Source organism: Platalea leucorodia (genome assembly GCF_965183815.1).
Source record: "Platalea leucorodia genome assembly, contig: HAP1_HAP1_SCAFFOLD_310, whole genome shotgun sequence".
Taxonomy (NCBI): domain Eukaryota; kingdom Metazoa; phylum Chordata; class Aves; order Pelecaniformes; family Threskiornithidae; genus Platalea; species Platalea leucorodia.
The window spans coordinates 28,230-49,416 of NW_028121265.1; the positions used below are offsets into that span (position 1 = coordinate 28,230).

The 21,187-nt window shown below is 49.3% G+C and overlaps 1 protein-coding gene across 9 annotated transcripts; it reads left to right on the forward strand.

Annotated features, from left to right (window-relative positions):
• Window positions 1–127: 127 nt before the first annotated feature.
• On the forward strand, window positions 128–21,156 carry LOC309604025 (uncharacterized protein). Of its 9 annotated transcripts, XR_014230831.1 has the most exons (22): window positions 128–293; window positions 1,330–1,386; window positions 2,106–2,188; window positions 3,240–3,405; window positions 4,130–4,236; window positions 4,572–4,799; window positions 5,868–6,012; window positions 6,301–6,450; window positions 6,634–6,864; window positions 7,469–7,662; window positions 9,901–10,028; window positions 10,234–10,403; window positions 11,198–11,377; window positions 11,658–11,792; window positions 12,127–12,270; window positions 12,707–12,838; window positions 13,951–16,440; window positions 17,205–17,360; window positions 17,785–17,892; window positions 18,060–18,110; window positions 20,302–20,532; window positions 21,099–21,156. XR_014230831.1 is itself a non-coding variant. In XM_082338911.1 (21 exons), exons 1-21 carry the CDS (start codon window positions 195–197, stop codon window positions 20,479–20,481), a joined length of 5,334 nt encoding a protein of 1,777 aa, XP_082195037.1. In that variant the 5' UTR covers window positions 128–194; the 3' UTR covers window positions 20,482–20,555. The 9 variants fall into 9 exon arrangements, 8 of the variants coding, with proteins under 8 accessions (XP_082195037.1, XP_082195039.1, XP_082195038.1 ...); XM_082338911.1 differs by lacking the exon at window positions 21,099–21,156 and having other exon boundaries at window positions 20,302–20,555; XM_082338913.1 differs by lacking the exon at window positions 21,099–21,156 and having other exon boundaries at window positions 17,785–17,874; window positions 20,302–20,555.
• Window positions 21,157–21,187: the final 31 nt, after the last annotated feature.

A 21,187-nucleotide genomic window follows, 5' to 3' on the forward strand; every position in this document is an offset into this window, starting at 1 on the left:
CCTCCCCGCGGCCCGGCTCCCGGTCGCGCCCGGCGGGCAGGGTAAGCTGCTCCGCCCGCCCCGGCAGGCGCCAGGCCGCGGCCCGGGGCCGCCTGAGCGCGGTCCGCCGGGGCAGGCCGCGGAGCAGCCCCCGCTCCGGGGCCTGTCAGGCGGCGGAGCCCCGCGGGCGGCGGGCCCGGCTGGCGAGCGGGGGCATGGCGGCGCGGAGCCAGGCCTCCCTGCAGCGCCGGCTGCAGAGCTCGCAGGAGGCGCAGCACCGCCAAGCGGTGCTGGTGCGGAAGCTGCAGGCGAAGGTGAGGAGCGGGGGCGCCTGCCCGGGGGGAGGCGCCCGGGGACGGGCCGCAGTGGCGGTGTCGGGGTGCCGCGGCCGTTGGCGCCGCGCCGAGAGGGGACTCGGCGGCAGAGAGCTCGGGGGGCGAACGCGCGGCCCCAGCGGGGCCCTCCCCGGCGCTGCCGCGGGCGGGACGGCGCCGAGCCCGGAGGCCGGGCCAGGCTCCGGGAGCCGCCCTGCTCCGCCCGGCCCGCCCAGGCGTGCTGGGCGCCTCGCTCTGCCGCTGCCAGCCTCCCGAGCCTCTCGTTAGGTCTTTTCCGTAGTCAAAGAACGATGCCTGGCTTGCAAACGCCCTTGCTTGGCCGCGGGAGCAAGGGGCTGTCCCAGAGGCAGGAGTCGCGGCGGCGGGGGCGGTTTTGGGCGGCCCCGGGCAGAGGCAGCGCTGGCCCGGTTCGCCCGGGGCGCAGGAGCGCTGGCAGCGAGGAGGGTGCCAGAGCTGGGCGGAGGGTCGGGGCAGGCCGTGCCGGGCCCGGCCCAGCGCCTGGCGGTGGTCACGGCGCTGCTGTGCGGTCGTCCTGCTTTTCTGGCCCGTGCTTTGGTTTCTGCAGCTGAACAGAAATCCATATTCTGCAGTGGCTGGGCAGGGCTGTGGTCAGAACTAACTTTACTTGCGAAATATTGAAAAGCCGTTTTGAAAACTCCTTTCTCTAACTTCAAGGACCGACTGGACTTTTAGCCCATTGGCAATACTGATCTGGGGGTACATAGTGGCCATAGGCCAGGCATGGCTGGCTAAGTCTGTCTCATCCTTCTGCTTGCCGTCGCTATCTGAGGATGAGCAGATAGCGCTACGTGTAAAAGCAACCCTGTCTCAATTTCTTTAGTATTAGATAAAAGTGCAGCTTCCCTGTATCATAACACCTTCTTGTTGACTGCATCAGCAGCACTGTGAAATGCACTGTGCTTGGGCTGTGAAGACTTGGAGAAAAGCTAATGCAGGAGGAGCCAAGTCTGTTACAAGCTGCATTTGCTCATCTGCATTCTACGTATCCATCTAGGTAGTGCAGTACCGGACTTGGTGTCGAGAGTTGGAGCAGCACGTGGAAGCAGGAGGGGTGAGTGTGCAGGTTGCTAACTCAAGATAGCGTACGTAGCGTTCGTTAACGCAGACAAAAAGCTCCCCAAAGCAATGGCAGAGGAAACCAAGATTTTGCCAGCTGAGGATTTAAAGAAGCACTGTAAGTTTGCCCATCAGTGTTTTGTCCAGTTGCTGTTCTTAGAGCAGCCAGTAGTCCCAGAAATGCCAGTCCAGAAGACCCTATCAAGAAGGATTTTAATTTTGTGAAGGAGTGCTTTATTACTTGCTGGAGTAACATTTGTCCTAGGTCTCAGGAGAGGGCTATACTGCCTGTTACGTTCTATGGCTGTCTCTGAAAAAGAATCAGTTGAAAGAGCGTTTTGGAAGGCAAGAATGCTGGCGTTCAATGTACAGCGCTGGCTCTGTGCTTTTCTTTCTGCTTCACGGCTAACGTAAACCGAGGAGATGAAGGGTAGGAGAGAAGGAGGGTATTCCCAGGCTTCAAGTCTAAGTGAGCACTCACGGTCACGAGCTGAGGATACCCAGCTGTGAGAGTGCAACAGTGGGAGACTGAGGAGAGCTACTCACATTGAGTAACACCCTTCCCCTCCCTTCCTCCCCGTAGTCACGACACTGCTATGCCTGGAAGAAGCCACGAGCTCCTGAGCTACCAAAGAAACAGAGGGGAAAGCGATTGACGCTAACAGCAGTGAAAGGAACACAAGAATTTGACTAAACATTTCCTTTCTTCTTAAGGGATCCCTTCCAGGCAGGTGGGAAGCCACAGACGACCGCCGCCTGAAGAAAGCACTGCTTCAGTTGGAAGAGGAGCATCAAAGGTAAAATGGCTCTGTTTTGAGTGGGAGGTTGTTCCGGGTGACCTCCAAAGGTTGCTTTCCAGCTTAAATTATTCTATGATTCTGTAGGTGAGCTCCTCAGCAGAGCCCCATTTTAGGTTGAGAATCAAACCCTGGCAGCCTGAACATTTCATGGCACAGGAGCTTTCCTGTTTGGTTTTACCTGAGTAGCATATCCTGTGCGTGTATCCGAGTCCTCCAGTAGAGCACTTGGCACCACAGGCATCTTCTGCCACATTTCTTTCTCTGCTTTTCTTTCTTCCTCTGCCCAAGAGATAAATTGTGTGTGGTGTAAAAGTCATCTGTGTGGTGTGTTATGCATGTTGCAAGCTAAGGTGGGAGAAGCACAGCTCCCGTTTTGATCCGGAAGCTGAGTTTTGTGCTTGTTCACAGGGCAGCAGTTCTTGAAATTTTGTTCATGAAATGTTGCCTGGGTGGGATATTAGTCTGTGGCCCCAAAGTCATTAGCCTGCAGTGCTTGACTTTTCAGTTTTCGGTTGAAGGTTTCAGGTAAAGCTGTTTCTCCTACATATGTGGTGCTGTCTTTGTGGTGGGAGGTTTACTGGATCAGTAAGGTGGGGTCTTTGCTAGAGGTCTTACGCAGCGTATAGGACAAGGACAGGGAGAGGCTTAACAAGAAGGTGAGGGCAGCGGTGGGTACAACATTGCAAGGGAAAAGGCCATGGAAACTTGGAGTCCTCTCTGCGGAAGAGAGGTGGTCAGGACAACGACAGAGAAAGATGATGCATCCAGTGATTGGACAGCATGAAGGGGAGGCAAGACGTTAACTGTGGGCACCATCAAAGTTGAAGAGGAAGGGGGAACCAAAATTGTAGATGGAAACTGAAGGCTCAAAGCAAGGAGAAGCAACTGAGTTTGCCCTAACAGAGAGGTCTTACTTAATCCTAGAAAGCACTTCTACTACTTCTCCGTTTGACAACAAAGTCGGTGTTGAAGGAGTTGGAAAGTCGGGGGATGCTGCTTGTGGCTAGCAGTTGTTCAGTGACCTCATTGCTGTTTCTTTCTTTCCAAGATGTGAGAATCTGGCAGAAGTGAACACTCTCCTGTGGGAGCACCTAGATAAAGCAAATGAGGTTAATTCAGCCCTCAAAGAAGATGTTGGAAAACTGACAGCGGATTGGATGAAGGCCCGGGAGGAGCTGGAATTGAAGGAGGTTGAACGGTGCAATGAATGTGAGGTAAGGGTAGGCTACGGGAATGTCAGGCGTGATGCCGGAGCGGAAGGTGAATGCATTTTATTTCTGGCATGGAGGACTTGCTGTGTGAAAGTTGTGGCTACACTGGGGCTGTATTGGTGTTGACTAGCAGAAGACGGGGGTGTGAGATGGAGGAGCGTCAGCAAATTGTGGTGATGGAAGATGCCCACCTGCTGTGACCATACTGCTCGGCCTTAAAGGCAAATGCTTGCTGTTGCTGGACACTGTAGGGCAGTCCCACATGAACGCTCGTCTTTTTAATAGTTCCTAAATCTCTGTCCACGTCAGTGGAGACCAGAGAGGTCTGTGTGTTTTCACATGCAGAGCAGCCAACAGAAGAACAAGACAGGCCTCCCCTACCAATAGCCTGTTGTAAGCCAACCTGACACTGGTCTTGGAGGGACTTGTTTTTGTCTTCCGCCACCAAGACTGTTAGACACCTCTGCAAGGCGGGATGATGAGTCATCAGTTTGCTTTGCTGCTCTCCACTCCTGCAGGAGAAGTGGTGTGGATGTTCCCTTCTTTGAAGTCAGGTGGCAGGTCTACCGAGGATGCTTATGTGGTGCCTGTTCAGTCCTTGATGCCCCTGTCGGAATTGTTATTAAAGGAGACCTGGTGATGGTGGTTGTACTCTCTCCTATCTGAAAGACTTGTACAGTGACGGCGAAGGCTGAATTGGCATTTCTTTTTGTCTTTGCATGTTTAGCGTTATGACAGCTACTTAAGAGGTGAACGTAACCGTCTACTCAGCCTATGGCATCAGGTGGTAAACTTCCACCGTCATTTCCTGGAAATGAAGGCTGCCACTGACCGGTGAGTAGAAGTTAAGGCTAGATCTCTTGCAGAAGAAACGTAGCTTCCCTTCACACCTGCTTTTTGAGCCTTGATGTTACTTTAGTTGCAGCTAAAGATAGGGTTTCTCCTTTGGTAGTCTGAAGCAATGCCATTAAGCGTGCTTTAGGCTGTTTTCAGAATCATTTTGTTTGGTGCTAATTTTCAGATAAAACTGGGGGGCTTGGGCTATAAGCAGTGCAGAGGCCCTGAACAGATGAACTGGCTTTTACTGTTGCGCAATTACGTGCTTCAAAAAGGAGTCATCTGATAAAGATGGTGGTGTGAAGGTTCTCTCTTTCTTTGTTCTTCTTCAGAGATTTGTCAGAGCTGAAGGCAGAGCACATGAGGCTTTCTGGATCTATACTTGTAAACTGCTCCCGCCTAAGCTCTGGCATACAGCTCTGGGAGTCCGTCCCTCTGGGTAGACCTGTCCTAAAGGATCAGGCACAGCAGCAAGTGGAACAGGAAATAAGCCAGAAGACTTGGGAAGCGATGTGCTTACAAGTCAAGGGGGACATGGAGAAGAAGGAGCTTCAGAACAGGTAAATGTGTTTTAAACTTTGCTGTTACCAGCATTATCTTTTGTGGCTGCTTCTTGGGTTCATAGATGGGCTGCGTCCACGTTCAAAACACACTCATTCTGCACAGCCTTGTTTCTGTCCCTAGTCAAACTATTGCCTTCAACAGAATGGATAGGAAAAACTGTCTGACTGACAGAAGCTCTTCTGAGTAAGACAAGACTGGAAAAGGTCTTGCACATTACAGTGTTTTTGCTGTTAAACTGATTCTTGGTGAGAAATTGAGACCAGCATAAAGAGAGCTCTGTCTCCTGTACAGCCCTTTTGCTACCCAGGGCTGTGCTAAAGGAATTGGGAGGAATTTGCACAGGACCATCATAAGCAACGTAGCACCTCTGTACTGACATCTCCTTGCAAGACTGAGTACAGAAAGCCTTTGGGGCAAGAAGTGCCATTTTGGCAACATGAGTCATATTAACCTGAATCATCCTGTGATCCTATGATCATTGGATTGAAAATTCATGCACATCTCCCCGAATAGATTGCAAGCTCTTTCATCAATTCACTGCTGAAGGCAAAAGTAATTGTGTGACTAGTAATCTGGACTTAAACATCTGCCTTACTGAAAGAAGACCTTTGGAGAGTCTTATATGCAACGTATGAAAGAGGAGAGAGAGAACTAACGAGCAGGAAGCTGTTAGCTACCTGAAAGGAGGTTGTAGCGGGGTGGGTGTTGGTGTCTTCTCCCAAGGAACAAGTGATAGGATGAGAGGAAATGGCCTACGGTTGTGCCAGGGAAGGTTTAGATTGGATATTAGGAAAGATTTCTTCACCCAAAGCGTTATCAGGCATTGGAACAGGCTGCCCAGGGAAGCGGTTGAGCCACCATCCCTGGAGGTATTTAGAAGACAGGTGTGGACTGTGGTGCTTAGGGACGTGGTTTAGTGGTGGACTTGGCAGTGTTAGGCTTACGGTTGGCCTCGATGATCTTAAAGGTCTTTTCCGACCTAAATGATTCTGTGATTCTATACTCTTGGTTTTGGAAATAAGAATGTTTTTACGTTAAAAACTTAGTCTTTCCCCTCCTCATAGAGTGAAGGACTTAGGTGCACTGGAAGGAAAACAGTCGCTATTACAGAGGGAGTTGGTAGTCATGAGAGAGACACTAGAGGAATCGCACCTTCAGAGGGATCTGCTGAAGCAAGAGAACCATGAGCTTACAATGGCACTGCAAAAGGTATGGCCACCTTATTCCTAGGCAGCACTTGTGGGAGAGGGAGCTGTGATAGCAAGACCACCACAGATGCTGTTTCTGTGGAAGCAGAAGGGACAGGGACAATGCTGTTGTTCTCCTTGGAAAATGGTGATCAGCCCACACGGGCTCTTTGGTGTAGTTAGTCCCCACGTGCTTCTTGGGAGCACTGAACCGGGAGTATGTCAGAGACACAAAAGGGGATCTGCAGTTGCCGCTTGAAGTCAGGGATCTTCCTGTCTTTGTTTTCCTGTTGTTCTTTTGTCTCTTCAGGCAGAGCAGTCAGTGGCAGAGTTGACAGGGGCTCAGACGAAGCTGAGGGCTGAAGTAGCTGATCTACGTGTTGTAACAGCGAAGATGAGCAGTGTTAACGAAGCCCTTGCATTGGATAAAGTGGAGAAGCTGGAGAAACTTGTGTTGCAGGTGAGCAGAGTTGCCAAAGATCTTACCAGGTGTTCTTCTCCAGCTGCTGCCTCTTTTCAGACCTCTTGGCTTCAGACAGTATGACTGCCTGAATATGGAAATGTTCCTTTTTCTGTCCAAGCCAAACCTTCTACATAGTAAACCTTACTGTATTTTATTTCCTCTGTGCTTCTGTGGTTGTAGCTGGAGCAAGAGAATGACGTTCTGTCAGGTAAAGTGGACGAGATGGAGAGAGCAAAGATCTCTGACCAGGAGAAGCTGAACTTGTGTGAAAGAATGAATGAAGAGCTCTGCTCAGAGAAAGCCCACCTGGAACAGCTGCTGAAGAAAGCAGAGGAGCAACAGGAGGGGCTGCAGGTACAGCTGAGGATACTGGCAGAGGAGAAGGCAGAAACCCAAGAGAAACTCAGTCAGGTGAGACCAAAAACCTGGTGCTTTCTGGGTGGGCTTTTGGCTGCTTGGCTCAGTTAAGCTGTATCTGTTGCATTCTGCAGTGCTTTTGTCAAGGGAGATGTTTTCCATTTGTTGGAGCCTAGAGGGCGGGACAAAGCTGCAAGTCAGTGTCTGCTATCTTGTACTGCTAAGAATGGGAATGACATCTTGATATTGTTGAAATTGTATTTTAAGACATACACGCAGCTTTGAATTGCTAGAGCCTCTCTAGGCTTTGAGGAAGAGGAGGAGAAATAGATGATCACACAAGACTGTTGACTCTGGACTAACTGATTTCGGTACAGTGGAAAAAGAGCTTGGGGGAATCGTTATCACTGGAGGAGACTAGGAACTTTGCCATCATTTACGTGTCCATTTCATACTGTGCAATCTTGGGTAGTATGGGATAACTTTGAGAGGAGAATTGTTTGTTTCTGATGGTCTGTTCTCTGTTAGACAGTCTTAGTAAACTTTCAGCCCAAAGTACAGGAGCTCTTTCTCCTCTAGCTGATTCAGAATTGGCACTGGCTGGCTCCGCACAGAACTCCAGAGAAAGGACTCTAACTGTATTTTGTCTCACTTTCAGGTTTGCTGCCAGCAAGAGTCAGCTAGCAGTGGTCCGGAGCAGTTGCGCCAGGAGACCTCTTGCCAAGGGCACGCACTGGCCAGGGTGTCCAAAGAGAAGGAATTGCTGGTGCATGAGAAGGCTGCCCTAGAGGTGCGACTGGCAGCCACAGAGCGGGACAGACAAGGCCTTTCCGAGCAGCTGGCAGAGGCCAGGTAAAGGCGGGGAGGAGACCCTAGGCAGGACATTACTTCATGTGTGTAATTATAAAGGTGGTAATCATTACACGGGGATTTATTGCATCCTGTACGCTTTTGAGATGTTTTCACCTTCCATGGACAGAAAACGGAAGAATCTCGTGGGGGGAAAAGAAAAACAAAACAACAAAAAACCCCCAAACCAGTATACCATAATTTGAATGTTATTTTTCTGACAGCTAAAGCTAACAAAGCTCTCCTGAGCCTTGGGCTCCTGTTTTTGCCCCCTTGCACATTCCTGTGTGAAGTCCAAAGCAAGCCGATACAATTCCTCAGTATCTGGTACCTTGGCTCTGCACCGAGTAATAATTAAACCATGCAGACGTTTGCTGAAACCTGAAGCTTCTCTCTTGTTTTGGTTTCTTGTTCTGTGTATTTGAACATAGATCTTTCTTTGCTCATCAAGTAGTTTGACGTGGGATCTCTGGAATTCAAGGCTGTTATGTACGGACATTGTGAGTAGGACACTGCCATTTAGGGTGAAGCTAGAGGCTCATGCTGAACACCTTGAGGGCCTTCTGTTTCTAAGCTAACTTGTTACCTATGGTGCAGGACCTAGACTTGGTTACACCAGCAGCAGGGAACTTTTGAATGCTCGCCAGTCTTTGGGACTTCTTGCCCATCATTGATGTCTGCGTCCTGTACTCCTCACCACATGCTGTTTAGAGACAGGTGTCATGGAGAAGTTATACAGGGAAGGAACAAGATTCTGCCCTTCTGCTGCATCAGGTTTCTAAGATCAAATGCGAGAAGTTCTCCTTTTCCAAAAAAACCCCCCAAAACCAACCCAACGTATGGAGATGTTTGTCCTCCTCCTAGGTCTATCTTGGAAGACTCCTGAACTGGCAGAGCTGTACAAATGATGGTTTAGAGAGTGTTTTGCTTCTTGACTTTTACGCTTTACCACTCCAGAGTATGGTGTTAGCAAGGCTGATAAACACCATTTTGACGCAGTCTGTTTCTTGAGAGCTGCTGCTGCTTCTGAGCTCCAGCTTCTCTTATGTGATCCAGCTGAATTACGTTTTGTCAATTATTGGGCTGTGGCAACTATTCTTGCCAGATGTTGTTCTCAAGAGCCTTTTGTTGCCACAGTTTTGGACTCTATCATCTTTTCTGTTCTGTTTTAGAGACTGACCTTAAAAGGGAGCATATTTGCTTTGGACTGCCAGAGATTGGCGTAATCAGAAATATGTGCTTGTTCTCCTTCTTGAAGATACATCCTCCATTGTCCATCAAAGTAGCGAAATCCTACTGTTGCGGGTTTTACTGTTGTACCACTCGGGTGCCCCTTCACCCCAAAGGATGTTATCCTGATTGCATGCCTGTACTAGTGAGGCAGTGCTGTGTATTGTAGGAACCTGGCACACAGGACCCTGTGTGAGATCAGGGAGGTGTCTTCAGCTCCTGGTTCCAGAATCCTGTGTGTCAATCGCGGCAGCTGGTTGCAGTCTATGGATGTAACAATTTGCCTCTGCAGTACTATAACTTCCATGAGAAAGAGCGACAAGTCACGTGGGCTGCTGCCTACTTAGCAATGCTTAAAGAAAAGTAGCAAGTTTTTCTTTTGAACTTCCAACAGTTTAAACCGAAGGATACCCGTCTCTCCTTTCAGGTAGTCCTTGTTCAGGTAACATCTAGTTCAGGTTTCTTAAAAATGCTGCTACAAGCATGAGATTTTACTATATCATCTAATGTATTTCTTTAGTCCCTTTTACATACAGGGAGTCTGGAAAATTACCTGCCTATACCTATGCTATGAACAGCATTAAGAAGTCATGAGTCAGCCAGGGAAAGACTCTTATTCTGTCCCCCTGCAGAGCAACTTGGAAGTGCTGATGAGATAAGGGCTGTGAGCCTGGGAAAAAAAGCTGGGCTTTTGCTTGCTGGCACAGAGTTTGTGGGCACAGCTACCCGTGTGTCATAGATCAGACAACAGCAATTTAAGATTTGGCTACTGAGATCAAATTCGGCTGGGCTTTCTGTGTGATGCTAGGTCGTAAGTAAAGCCTGGGCATTCCCTCGGAGGGGCCTGCATTGCTATTTTAAATGGCAGAAATATGCTTTCTGTCTCCAAGTTTCCATGCAACCCATTTTGTGTACTCAGGGGTAGGGATCTTGAACCACTTCTTACTGGAATAACTCCCTGTGGGTGTCAGGAGCCAGAAATTCATTTCTCTCCGTATTTGCAACTTGTAGGTCAGTGAAGGAGACCCTGGAATCCAGCCGGTTGGAGGCTCAGCAGCACTTAGCTGAGCTGGAGATCGCCAGGAGCCAGCTTGAAATCCGCCTTCACACAGTCACACAGGCCAAGGAGGTGATACAAGGTGAGAGCCTCACGTGCATTGTTTCTGGCGATCCCCCTGCCTCGGGAGGATGTTATAAAAATAGCTCTCTGTCTGCAGTGCTTCTGGGGAGTGAAGGAGCTGGAGACAGATCCCTCCTACACTGAAATTCAAATGCCTTAAGGTTAGTAAAGTCAGAACCACTGTTTGTGTAGGCACTGAATCTTGCCATTTGTCGTGTTTGCAGGGGAAGTGAAGTGCCTTCAACGGGAGCTGGAAGCAGAGAGATCTCTGATGAGGCAGGAACGGGAAAGCATGGCGCAACAGCTCTTGCGGACAGAACAGCAGTATGACAAAACCCTCAGGCGTCGGCAAACCGATCATGAAGTGGAAATAAGGAAGCTCCTGCAAGACATGGTAGGAAACAATATGCTTTTGAATTCTTCAAGCAAGCTTTGTGGGCTGGCTTTAGAAGAGCGTGTGAAACGGCAGCAATCACCTGTCATAGGCCACACATTGCTAGGCCCGGCAGCAGAGCCAATGGCTTGTACTTGAGGGCACGTGAAGACCCACAGGACTATGCTGGGACAGTAAATGCTGCCACAGAGTCGGTGTGGGCCTAAGACGAGTTCAACAGAAGGTTGGGTGGTCCCCACGCAAAGCGTGGCAGCAAAGGGGGAGGATCTTACCAGATTCCTGTCTACCATGAGGTCGACTCCTAGCATTCCTGCCAACTGCAGTCGCGGGAACTTTGTTCCTTTCTTTCTGTCCTTTCATGCTTGACAGAGGTAGTATCTTTGGGCTTAAAGCATATAGAACAGGCCCCTTGTTCCTGGTAGTTCAGTTCGTGGCCTGCCTTGTGACTAGGGCATCGGGGTACTGGCCTCTTTCTCACCCTGCAGTCCATCTGCATCTTTTCATTGATGAGAATGGAGTTGAGCTTTGAAAATAGAGACTCGGAGACTGGAGAGAAATGCTGAGGTGAGAGGTGCTAGCAAACAGGCAGCCATCCGAGAAGGGCAGGTAACATCTGCTTTTCTTCCACCTGCTGACCCTCCTTTGAAGTTCCTTGATAGGACGTGATTGATGGAGGGCCCAAAGCCACTACTGTGCCCTGTTGAGGTGGGGGTTTGTGGGAGGCAAGAAGCTTCACCTTTTATTGAGGAGCTTGGCTGGGACTCCATCTTGAAGTCTTTTCCTCCTCTCATCAGGCAAGCGAGCGGGAACGGCACCGTTCAGAGCTACAGGAGATGCTGGAGCAATGGGAAAAGGAGAAGGCAGAGGCAGAAAGGGAGCACGAGAAGAAGCTGTTTGATACGAAGCAGAAAGTTGCTACCATGCAAGCTCAACAAGAAGAGGAACGAACTAGAGTCGAAAATGCCAAGCAAGAGGTAAAGACTGTGAAAGGAGAATGGGTGTGGTTTTTTTACTCTTCTGGGCTCCTTATCGATCCTTCGATGACTAAGAGGTTGTTGAAGATTCAGTCACGGATGGACCATGTTTATACTGCCAATCTCACTTAGGAACCTGTGCCTCCAAGTGGGCAGATAATGACCTAGGAGGCCAGCAGCATAGTGCTTTGAGAACGGGTGAGCCCATCCGTCTTTGAGTCTTACCACACAAATTTTTTTATGGGAAGTTTAAACCCGTCTTCTCTTTATTTCTGTGCAGGTCCTGCTGGAAAAGGAGCGTGAGAAGAATGCTTTATTAGAGACACTGCTCCAAACTCAGGGAGAACTAACAGAAGCCTGCCAGCAGCTGGAGCAGCTCAGGCAGGAGGTGGAAGAGCAGCGAGAGACTGGGCAGGTAAGTCTGACTTGTAGGGTAGGTTGAAGGAACGGGCCGTTGGCAATTGGACGTAAGCCGAGAGGGCCGGGTAACGGAGTGAAGGGCAGTAACAAGGAAATAAAACATAAGTCCTGCAGCTGAGGAGGCAAGGACTACTGCAGGCACTGAAAGCACCGAGCCTGGTAAGCTCCAGAGATCAGCAACAGGAAGGAAGGGTTACAACGGCAGCAGAGCTGGGTAGAAAAGCAGAAAGAAGTGGCTGAATGAATGTGATTTTGAGACAGAAAGAGAAAAAAGCTGGGCCTGATGGCACGGCAGGTCTCAGTAGCTTGCTCTCCATTTGTGTTTACAGAACATCACAGAAAAACTGCAAGCAGAGCTGCAGGAAACTCAGAGTAAGATCAAAGCAGCGGAGAAGAGGCAGAGGGAGGAAAGCCAAACCATCAAAGAGGAAATGAATATCCTTCTTCAGCAGAGGGATGGTCTACAAAAACAGGTGACTGCAACAGCAGTAGCTCCTCCAGTCATCAAAGAGGCGGTCTCTCACTTGCCTTTCCATTGCAGAGCAGCAGGCTGATGGGATAATCCCTCTGACTGCCATCATACTGTGGTCTCCATCTCAGCTGCTCTGAAGGAGACTTACTGGCCAGCTGAATCTCACCTGCTGCCCTGGACAGATGGGCTAGTCCTTTTGCCTGTTTGCCAGTAATGATCAGAATGGATCTCTGCTGGTCTTGCTTTCTACGGTGGTTTTTCAGCTGAACGTGGTGACCCACTTAGATTTTTAAACAAGTCAGCTGTATCCATTGTGAATCTGGTACTCTTGTGACAGGGTGAAATGTAAACTTGTTCTTTCCCTTTCCTCACAGTACGTGATACGGCTGACAGTGACAAGCTGTAGTCTCTGACTGCTTTGTTATGTTTCACTTGAGGTGGAAGAGTTGACATCGCAGCTAGCAGCCTCCGAAGAGTCTCTAAAGAAGGAGGCTATGACGCTGCGTCAAGAGGTGGTGTCTTTGGAAAGGAAACTCGAGAGCACTGAGAAGCAAAGAAAGGATGTCCTGGTGAGGCTGGCAGATGCCGCAGAGGGCCATTTCTTACCTATTTTTTGGCCTTCTGTTAATACTTCTAAGGAGCAACTTTTTCCAGTGGAGAGCTGATTTTGGTTGGTCTTGTACAGGTTCAGTCCAAATCTGAGGAGATACAGAGTACGCAAATGCTGACCAAGTTTCCCTCATTTTCCCCTTCCTTCCGCTCATCGTTCCTTGTTTCCCAGACTTTTGCTTTCCTGCCACTTTTCACTTTTCCAATTGCATTCTTCTGAATGAGCAGGAAAAGATGCTGTAGTCATATAAAGCTCGCTTATGATTCAGGGTGTTTGTTTTCCTCAATTCTGAAGGTTTCCGCCCTTGAAGCTTTAGTCAAAGTAATTTTCAAACTTGTCTCTATTTACATTGCATGGTTTGGGCAATTATTTTTGTTCAAATCCGTATTTAGATTTCCAAATGTCTGGCTCTGGAGAAAGGGGTGAGAAGACAAAGTTTGCTAATAATAGAAAGCCGTTCAACATTGCCCACCTGAGAGCAGACAGTGGGGAAAAAAAATAGAGGAATTTGAGAAACAAAAGTGCTGATCCAGATAAATATGTACGCCTGCAAGGGGAAAACTCGTCCTTATTTCAACCACAGAATGACAGACTGTGGTCTGACCATTACTCCTTCAAGAGGGGACAGTGGGGTTCTAGAGGATGGTACCATGAAAACTCTACAGAGTAGAGGTCCAAAAAAAGCCCCAACCAAACCCCAAAGTGGGAAATCAAATGTTGGGGTTGTTCTCTCTTCCCTTCCTCCCTAATAGAGAGAATATCGTCATGCCACTGCCTAAATCATGCTTAGTCTGGACTTCAAATCCTGACTGCAGTTCTGGTGGCTCCTGCCCAAAAGACCACACTAGAGCCAGAAGAGGTTCAGAGAAGGGCCAAAAGGAAGATGGGACTGGCTGAGTAAGCTGGGAAAGATGCAACCTACAGGGTGGCACGGGAAAGGCTTCCAACATCCTGAGAGGCAGGGAGAGAGGGGGCAGCCCTTGACTGCCGCTGAAGCGGGAGTTCAAGTCTAGTATGACAAGCAAACATATATCGACGGAACTATTGAATCTTTTTCTCACTGTTTTGCAGCATGAATGGGAGAGACTGCAAGCAGTTAAAGAAGAACTGGTGTGGGAGAGAAACCTTCTTCAGGACTCAGTCACAGCCTCTGAAACGCGAGCAAATACAGCAACAGATAGGAATCACTGCCTTGAACAAGAACTTCAAACTACATTGTCTATCTTAAAAACGAAAAATGAGGAAGTGGAAACGCAGCGGGAGAAAATCCAGATGCTCCAGAAAGAGGCAGCCCAGGGACAAGCTTTGCAGGAGACTGTCACTCATATGACTGCCCTCCTGTCAGAGAGGGAGGGAGAAATGAAGTTGTACCAGGAGCAGATGAGAATGCTGGAAAAGCAGAAAGAAATGCATAAAACTACTCTCGATGGGGTTATTAAGGACATAACAGAGAAAAAAGAGAAGATGGAATCCCAGCAAGAACAGATACGGGACCTGGAGAAGCAGCAAGAGAAACAAAGGATTGCTGTAAGCAAAATGAGCAAAGACTTGGAAGAGAGAGATCGGGAGATCAGATCCCAGCAAGAACAGATACGGGACCTGGAGAAGCAGCGAGAAATGCAGAGGACTGCTGTCAGCAAGATGAGCAAAGAGCTGGAGGAGAGAGACCAGGCGATCAAGTTCCAGGAGGGGAAAATAATGATTCTAGAACAACAGGGTGCATCACAAGTGAGAAACCTGCAGGCGGATCTTGATCATATGAAAGGAAACTTGAAGGAGAAAAACATAGAGCTTATGTCTCTGACTCGGCAGATCCAAGAACTGGAAATGGAGAGAGCACAGGTGAAACCGCTGCATGCAAGCCTTGAACACCTGAGGGCAGTTCTTAAGGACAGAGAGAGTGAGTGTGATTCTCAAAGGGATCAGTTAAGACTCTTGCAGCAGTACAAGGAAGAGCAAGAGGGGTACCTGCAAGAGCTTCGTGGTAAAGTAGAGAAGATGATGCTTTCTTTATCTAAAAAAGATCAAGAGCTTGAGTCACAACAAAAGCAAATCCAGGAAGCTGAAGGAGTCATGGAGATGCAGCTGAGGACTGTCCGTGACCAACTGGAGCAGACCTCAAAAGAAAAGGACAGACTCATAGACATCCAAAAGGAACAAGCAAGGAGCTGTGAGGAAAAAACAGAACAGATGAATGTCTTGCACCGAGACTTAGAACACACTAGGGCAATACTGAAAGAAAAGGATTTAATGATTGACTCTCAGAAGGAACTGATTGAGACCTTCCAAAAACAACAACAACAAGACTCTGAATGGCAGAAGGAAATTCTGCAGCACCTTCAAGTGGCACTAAAGGAAAAAGAGCAAGAGATTTTGTCCCTTAGAAAGCAACATGAGGCATGCAAGGAAAAGGAGGAAAAGCATGAAGCTGAGCAAACGAATCTTCAAGCAACAAAACTGACTGTGAAAGAAAGAGAAAAAAAGATAGAGGTTCTGGAGGAGGCTATCTCTAAGCTTCAACGGGAAAAGGAGGAGGCAGCAATGCAGACTAAAGGTATGCTGCAAAAACTAGAATATGCTGAATCTTCTCTAAAAGCTAGAGATCAAGAGATAGTGTCTTTGCAAGAGCATGTCCAGGAGCTTCGAGAGCAGAAGGAGTTAGAAGGCAAGCAGGCCAAGAGTCTAGAGCAGGACCTAGACAAAATGAGCCAAATATTGAAGGAGAACCACTTGGAGTTCCTCAAGCAGACAGAGCAAATTAACATGTTCCGGCTTCGTGGCGAAAGCACGGCAGTAGCACTAGCATCGTGCCAGAAGCAGGTGAATCTGCTTGAGGAAGTGGTGAGGAAGAGAGATGAAGACAATGAAACTCTTCTGCAAAAACTCCAGCACCAAGAAGAAGAACTGAAGACCTTGCAGAATTTGCAGCTTAGGCTAACCGAGCAGCATGAAGAGGTTAGACATCACCGAGAGCGAGAGAAGCTCCTGGACGATGCCTTGCGTGGGAGGGAACGAGAGACCAAGGCTCAAGGTGAGGAAATAAGAGCTCTTCAGGAAGATCTCCAGCATGTTCAGCAGACTCTGACAAAGAAGGATGAAGAGATCAAGTACCAGAGAGACAGAGTCAGGTATTTAGAGAAGACTCTGACAGGGAGAGAACAAGAGCTTAGGAGGCAGAGTGAACTGAAACAATTAACGTCAGCTTTGCGATGGAAAGATGGAGAGGACAGCCTGCAGAAACAAATCCAGAAACTCCAAAAATGGGAGGAAGAGGAAGCAGAGAAGAGGAGAGTTCTCCAGGAGAGAGAGCGTGCCTTGCAAAGACAGAAGGAGCTAACCCAGCAACTGGAAGATGAGCAGAAAGCAAAGGGGGAAGAATTGAAGCGGGTGACGGCTCTTTTGAAGCAGACTGAAAGTGAAGAAGCCAAATGGAAAGAGAAGGCACAAGCACTGACTCTTGCCCTTACCAAGAGTGAAAAGGCCAATGGGACTTTGAGGGAAGAAATAGCCATCCTGCAGAGTAAGGTTACAGAGAGGGACACGGACCGGTTTCATCATCAGGTAGGCAGCGTGATTGATCATCAGTCAACTAAAATGTCTCTAAAGGATTCTAATGATGCTTCCCATAAAGATATGGGAATATATATTCCCATAAATATATGACCTGCTTGGCCAAAGAAACTAGGATTGCAGCCAGCAGGCTTGCCTGTCTGTGTAGCTCTGGCCAGAGACCATTCACCTGCTGGAATGTTTTCTGCCCAGCCCAGAACTACTGAAAGAACTATGGAGCTTGCTGCTAAAATTAACTCAAGCCCAAAAGTGGGGGATGGGTAATCGGGTCTCTCCTATCTAGGCAGGCTTAGCCAACGTGTTGTGGTTAGGATTTGGCGTGGAAAGGAAAGGGCACAGTTGACCAGACTAATATACTAAACTTAGCGGAACGATGGCTGAACAGCAGCTACGCTGATGGTGCTTAGAAGATGCTTTCAGAGATTTAGATTTCTGAGGTCCAGCTTTTCCAGTGTATTGAAAATAATGGAATTGGTACCATTGCCTGATCAGGTTAAAGGCTTCATTGCGCATTCAGGATGTACTTGTGCCGCAGCCCAAAAAAACACGACGGCAAATTTGCCTCGGATTTCACCAACGTGATCTGGAGGAGGGCCCCTAGGAAGAGGGCATGTTGTTTTGGTCTGTGGACCAGGAGAAGAAGGGACTTAGCACTGTGCATTCCTGCGTCCGGTCACTCTCCCCGCCTTGTTGCTTCTGGCTCTTCTAACCTTTATGTGGCACCAGCGCACATAATCTCCTCTCTGAATACCCAGCAGGCTGTTGCAGAAGGGGAGCAGCTATCATGGCTCTCAGAGAAGAGACTCCTGTTGCAGCGGCTGGAACGTCTGCAGCAAGCAGTTGCAAGGCTGGAGCTTGAGAAGACTGAGCTGAAGCAACTCAGTGCTGAGCTCAAGAGGACTCTTGAGCAGGTAAAACAGGCTTTCACTGCCTCTGCAAAGCCTCACGGTCCTCTGGAACACAACACATTGCCACAGACAGCACTTTGGGGTCCTCTGCTTGTTTCCTTCCCTCTCCCGGTTCCCCCTGTGGACACACGCTTTTGTATTTTCTCTCTCTTCTGGCACCCCATTGCCTTCACAAATGCACATTCACTCTGGTACCACCCTTCTTGCCCCAGCGTCCCCATACACACACATTTGACCCTCTTGTGTCAGGAACTGTTTCCTCTTGGTCTTTCTCTTCCATAGTCTACTTTGAGTGCCTTTTGCCCCCAACACACTCTGGTGCAATGAACAGTCTGAGCAGAAACCTCCTTGCCGTGATGTCCAGAGGCCCTTTTGCTCCTTGTTTGGTGGCAGGTTTCTGTGACCCTTTCTCCTATCCAATGTGCAGGTGGAACGGGAACGGAGGAGACTGAAGAGAGATTGTCGAGGTCGGTCGTTGCGAGATGCAGGCGGATTTTCTCTCTCTGACCAGCTCCAGGTGCCTGCTCCTAGACAGGTGAGAACAGAATCTTACTTGGTGGGAGGAGGGTCTGGCCATACAGAGGAACGACGGCAAATCCCAGAGGCAGCAGCCCCCCGGTATAGACCTAACAGAAGTCAAGTATAGACCATGGCCCTGGCCAAACTGGAGACCAAAAAGAAATCCTTGTGTTTTCTTCACAGGAGGAGTCTCACAGGTGCTGCAGTTGTCGATTAGCTGAGTTGTGGAACCAGGTGAGGGGTAGGAAAGCTCTCCTCAAAAGCTGCTGTGGCTGTACTGATGGGCGCAACTTTGCCCGATGCTACAGCCCGAGTATTGCTTAGCTGTCAGGAAGGGAGTACACCAGGCAGTGGAAATGCCCAGTCAAACACATCTGTTGGCCGTGGCCAAACAACATCATTCACCCATTCAAACCCATTGCTTCTGCAAATGGAGGCACTGTTGCTCCTCTTGCCTCTCCTCTTGCCTCGCCTCCAGGGATGTAAGGCAGTGCCAGAGCTTCTAGCCTTCAGGCAATCGTTAGTCTCGTATTGCTGTTCTGTGCTAATCATGATCCCAATATCGGACCGAGTCAGAGACCTAAGCGCTGCATGGACATCTGTTTGGTCGGTGTAAGAATGTACATTGCAGCTGCTGAACCCTACTGCGTCCTTTGACAGTGGTATCAGCAGTAGCAGCAGTCACCACACTTCTCTTCCATGTCCTTTTATGGGTCTGGTACACCCTGGTCTCCCTGAGGATGTGAATCTTCACCGGTGTTCAGGGCAAAATGCATGTAAGATTTATGCGAGTAAAGTATATGATGCTTAGCTCTGGCAAGTGAGCCAAGAATGCTGCTGAAGCCATCGGGTTACAGCCTAAGGATGTTTTTACCTGGAAGTCTCGGTGTCTGAAGTTCTGTTGCTACGGATAACTAACTGAACCGCCTTCCCCTCGTGACTGTTGTGTCTGCCTGCCCCGTGGACCTACTTCAGCAGTTCAGCAGGAAAACGAAGGCGCTCTGCTCAAAGAATAGTCCTCAGCTGGCTAGTTAGGGCACTCCTCTGGGTCTGGGAAACAGCGGAACTGGAACTTGATCTCACGCTTCCTGGGAGATGCTCTTAGCAGCAGATGGCCGCTTCTCCCACTCACACCTCTGGGTTACCTACCAAAGCGCGGGAGGGTTTTTCAGGCTTCCAAGCCAGCCTTCCCAAAGGTGCCCTTGTTATTTCAGAGAGAAGGTCAGACCTGACCCTCTCTTCAGTGGTGGCGTTCCCTAGCCTACGCATATTGTTTGCTGTGAAGTCCCTTTGCCGTCTTACTTTCCGTGCGCACGACTGGCTTCTAATTCAGCACCACGCATTCCCCTTCCGGAGCTGGCTGCCTGAGTTTCACATCTAGTCTGCTCTAGATGCTTAGCAGGTTAGGGTCCCACTTTTTATCATCGCCTTTGGCTTTATGTTGACAGACCTTGGTATCGTAATTCAAACGTAGCAGGTTCCATAAGCCATAAAACTCCTTTGGGAATTGCTTCTGTTATTCGAGTTCACTCGCCAAGAAGGAATATTCTCATATTCCTAGCTTGAGGTTGGGGATTGCATTGCCATGTGGAACACAGCCCTTGGCAAAGCGCACGTCACTTTGAAAACAGAGGAAAACCTCTGACCTGAGCCGTTTTCCCCGAAACAGCAAAGCGCTGAGCACTGCTCCCAGTGCTGGCATCTCCTCCACTCCAAAGCAGGCAGAGGGGAAGGCGCCAGAGCTGCTGTGGCTGCGCTGCACTGCAAACCTAACAGGAGGTGAGAGCAGCTGGGTCTCTCGCGCCAAAAAGCCCAGCAGGCACAACCCTGCGTTGCCAGGAAATTATAATAGAGTTTGAGGACTTTCAAGGCCTCAGCAGTCCTTTAAGGCTCATTTCCCCCCCCCCCCCCCCCCCCGGGCTTTGTTCATCAAATTATGCTCTGCTCCTTTGTGAAATGCTCTAACGTTAGGAAAAATGAGCGTTTGCTCCCTTTTCACGTGCTAGCTGTCAAGTTTTCAAACTAGGTCATAACAGAATGGTTCCTCGCTACCTTGTGTAACCAGTAGTCCTCCTGCTGAGGAAAAAGCACGTGGAACTCAGGTGTCAGTAGCCCAAATCTCTTTTTTGGAAAAAAGAGGTGGGTTACTAAATCCTGTAGGGAACCTCTGTCTTTAGTATACGTGTAATGTGTCAGTGCTGTAGGTGTGAGTTGCCGTTGCCAGAAAGAAACTTGAATTGTTGATGATAATCTGAAGTTCAGTTTGGGGTGACTCTGGGAACCTGTTACTTCCCGTTCCACAAGGACCAAGTGTTTGCGAGGGCTGGAGTTAGAGGGCGCGTCTTCCCTGACAGCCGGTACCGTGGAGCTACGGATGGTCCTAACAGCGTGGGCCTGTCTGAGCTCGGCCTTTTGCCTCTTTCAGGTGTCCCTTCTGCAGACGCAGCTGGCACAAGACTGCTGTGCAAAGACCAGCCGGAAGCTGCCAGAGATTTGCCAAGAGCTGGATTCCTCCTCAGCAGCTGTGGCCAGGGAGCCCAAAGCTGCTGTTCTGGAAGCAGAGACTCGGAAGCTGGGTCAGTCTCTGAACCGTCCTGTGCCCTAGAGGACCAGCTGCAGCATCGTGGGGTTCCGGTCTTGTGCCCTTCCCAGAAATGTATTATGTTTTGCTGTGGGAAATGGGGGTGCATTTGTTCTGCTTGCGTTTGGAAGCATCTCCGAGTGCAAGTGATTTTTTTTAATTTTTTTTTTTAAATAAAAGAAACTTTGCAGGACTGTCCTTTCTCAGTAGCAAAAAGCAAGTGGTCGGTAAATACGTGGCTTAGGGAAAGACTATACTAGTTTTTGACCTGCACGAGTAAGCTATTACGAGCTGTTGTCTGATTTAACCTCTTGAGTTCACAGCCGTTCCCTGTGAGGAGAGAGGGAAAGGGAGGTGTTATCAAAATGAAGGGGTGGAGAGCACACGCCAGGGATTGAAGGTGGGGCAGGAGAGTGGGGGTTTTGCCTTCCTTTCATGCTTCAGCACAAAAAGCGCTGGCACTCTCCCGAGATGATCTGCTTTCCGCTTTGTGGCTGCGACAGCCAGCCCGAGGGACAGCTGGGTTGTTCTCAAAAGGGCACTGGTAGCAAACTGCAGACCTTCCAAAGACAGAGGCGACGGAGGCGACGGATGGGAGGGGGAGGATGTCAAGCCGAGTGAAAACTGCTCTCTCCCTGCAGCTTCGCCTCGGTATCAAGCCCCTTCAGCTAACCGCTCTCGGCACAGTCAGCGTCCCTCGGGTGTCCTTCAGAGGCCCGGGGCCGTCGGC

Coding starts and splice junctions, on each gene's coding strand:
- LOC309604025 (XM_082338911.1), top strand. CDS start 195: ATGGCGGCGCGGAGCCAGGCCTCCCTGCAGCGCCGGCTGCAGAGCTCG. Junction 294..1,329: donor TGCGGAAGCTGCAGGCGAAG/GTGAGGAGCGGG, acceptor GTATCCATCTAG/GTAGTGCAGTACCGGACTTG. Junction 2,189..3,239: donor TTGGAAGAGGAGCATCAAAG/GTAAAATGGCTC, acceptor TTTCTTTCCAAG/ATGTGAGAATCTGGCAGAAG.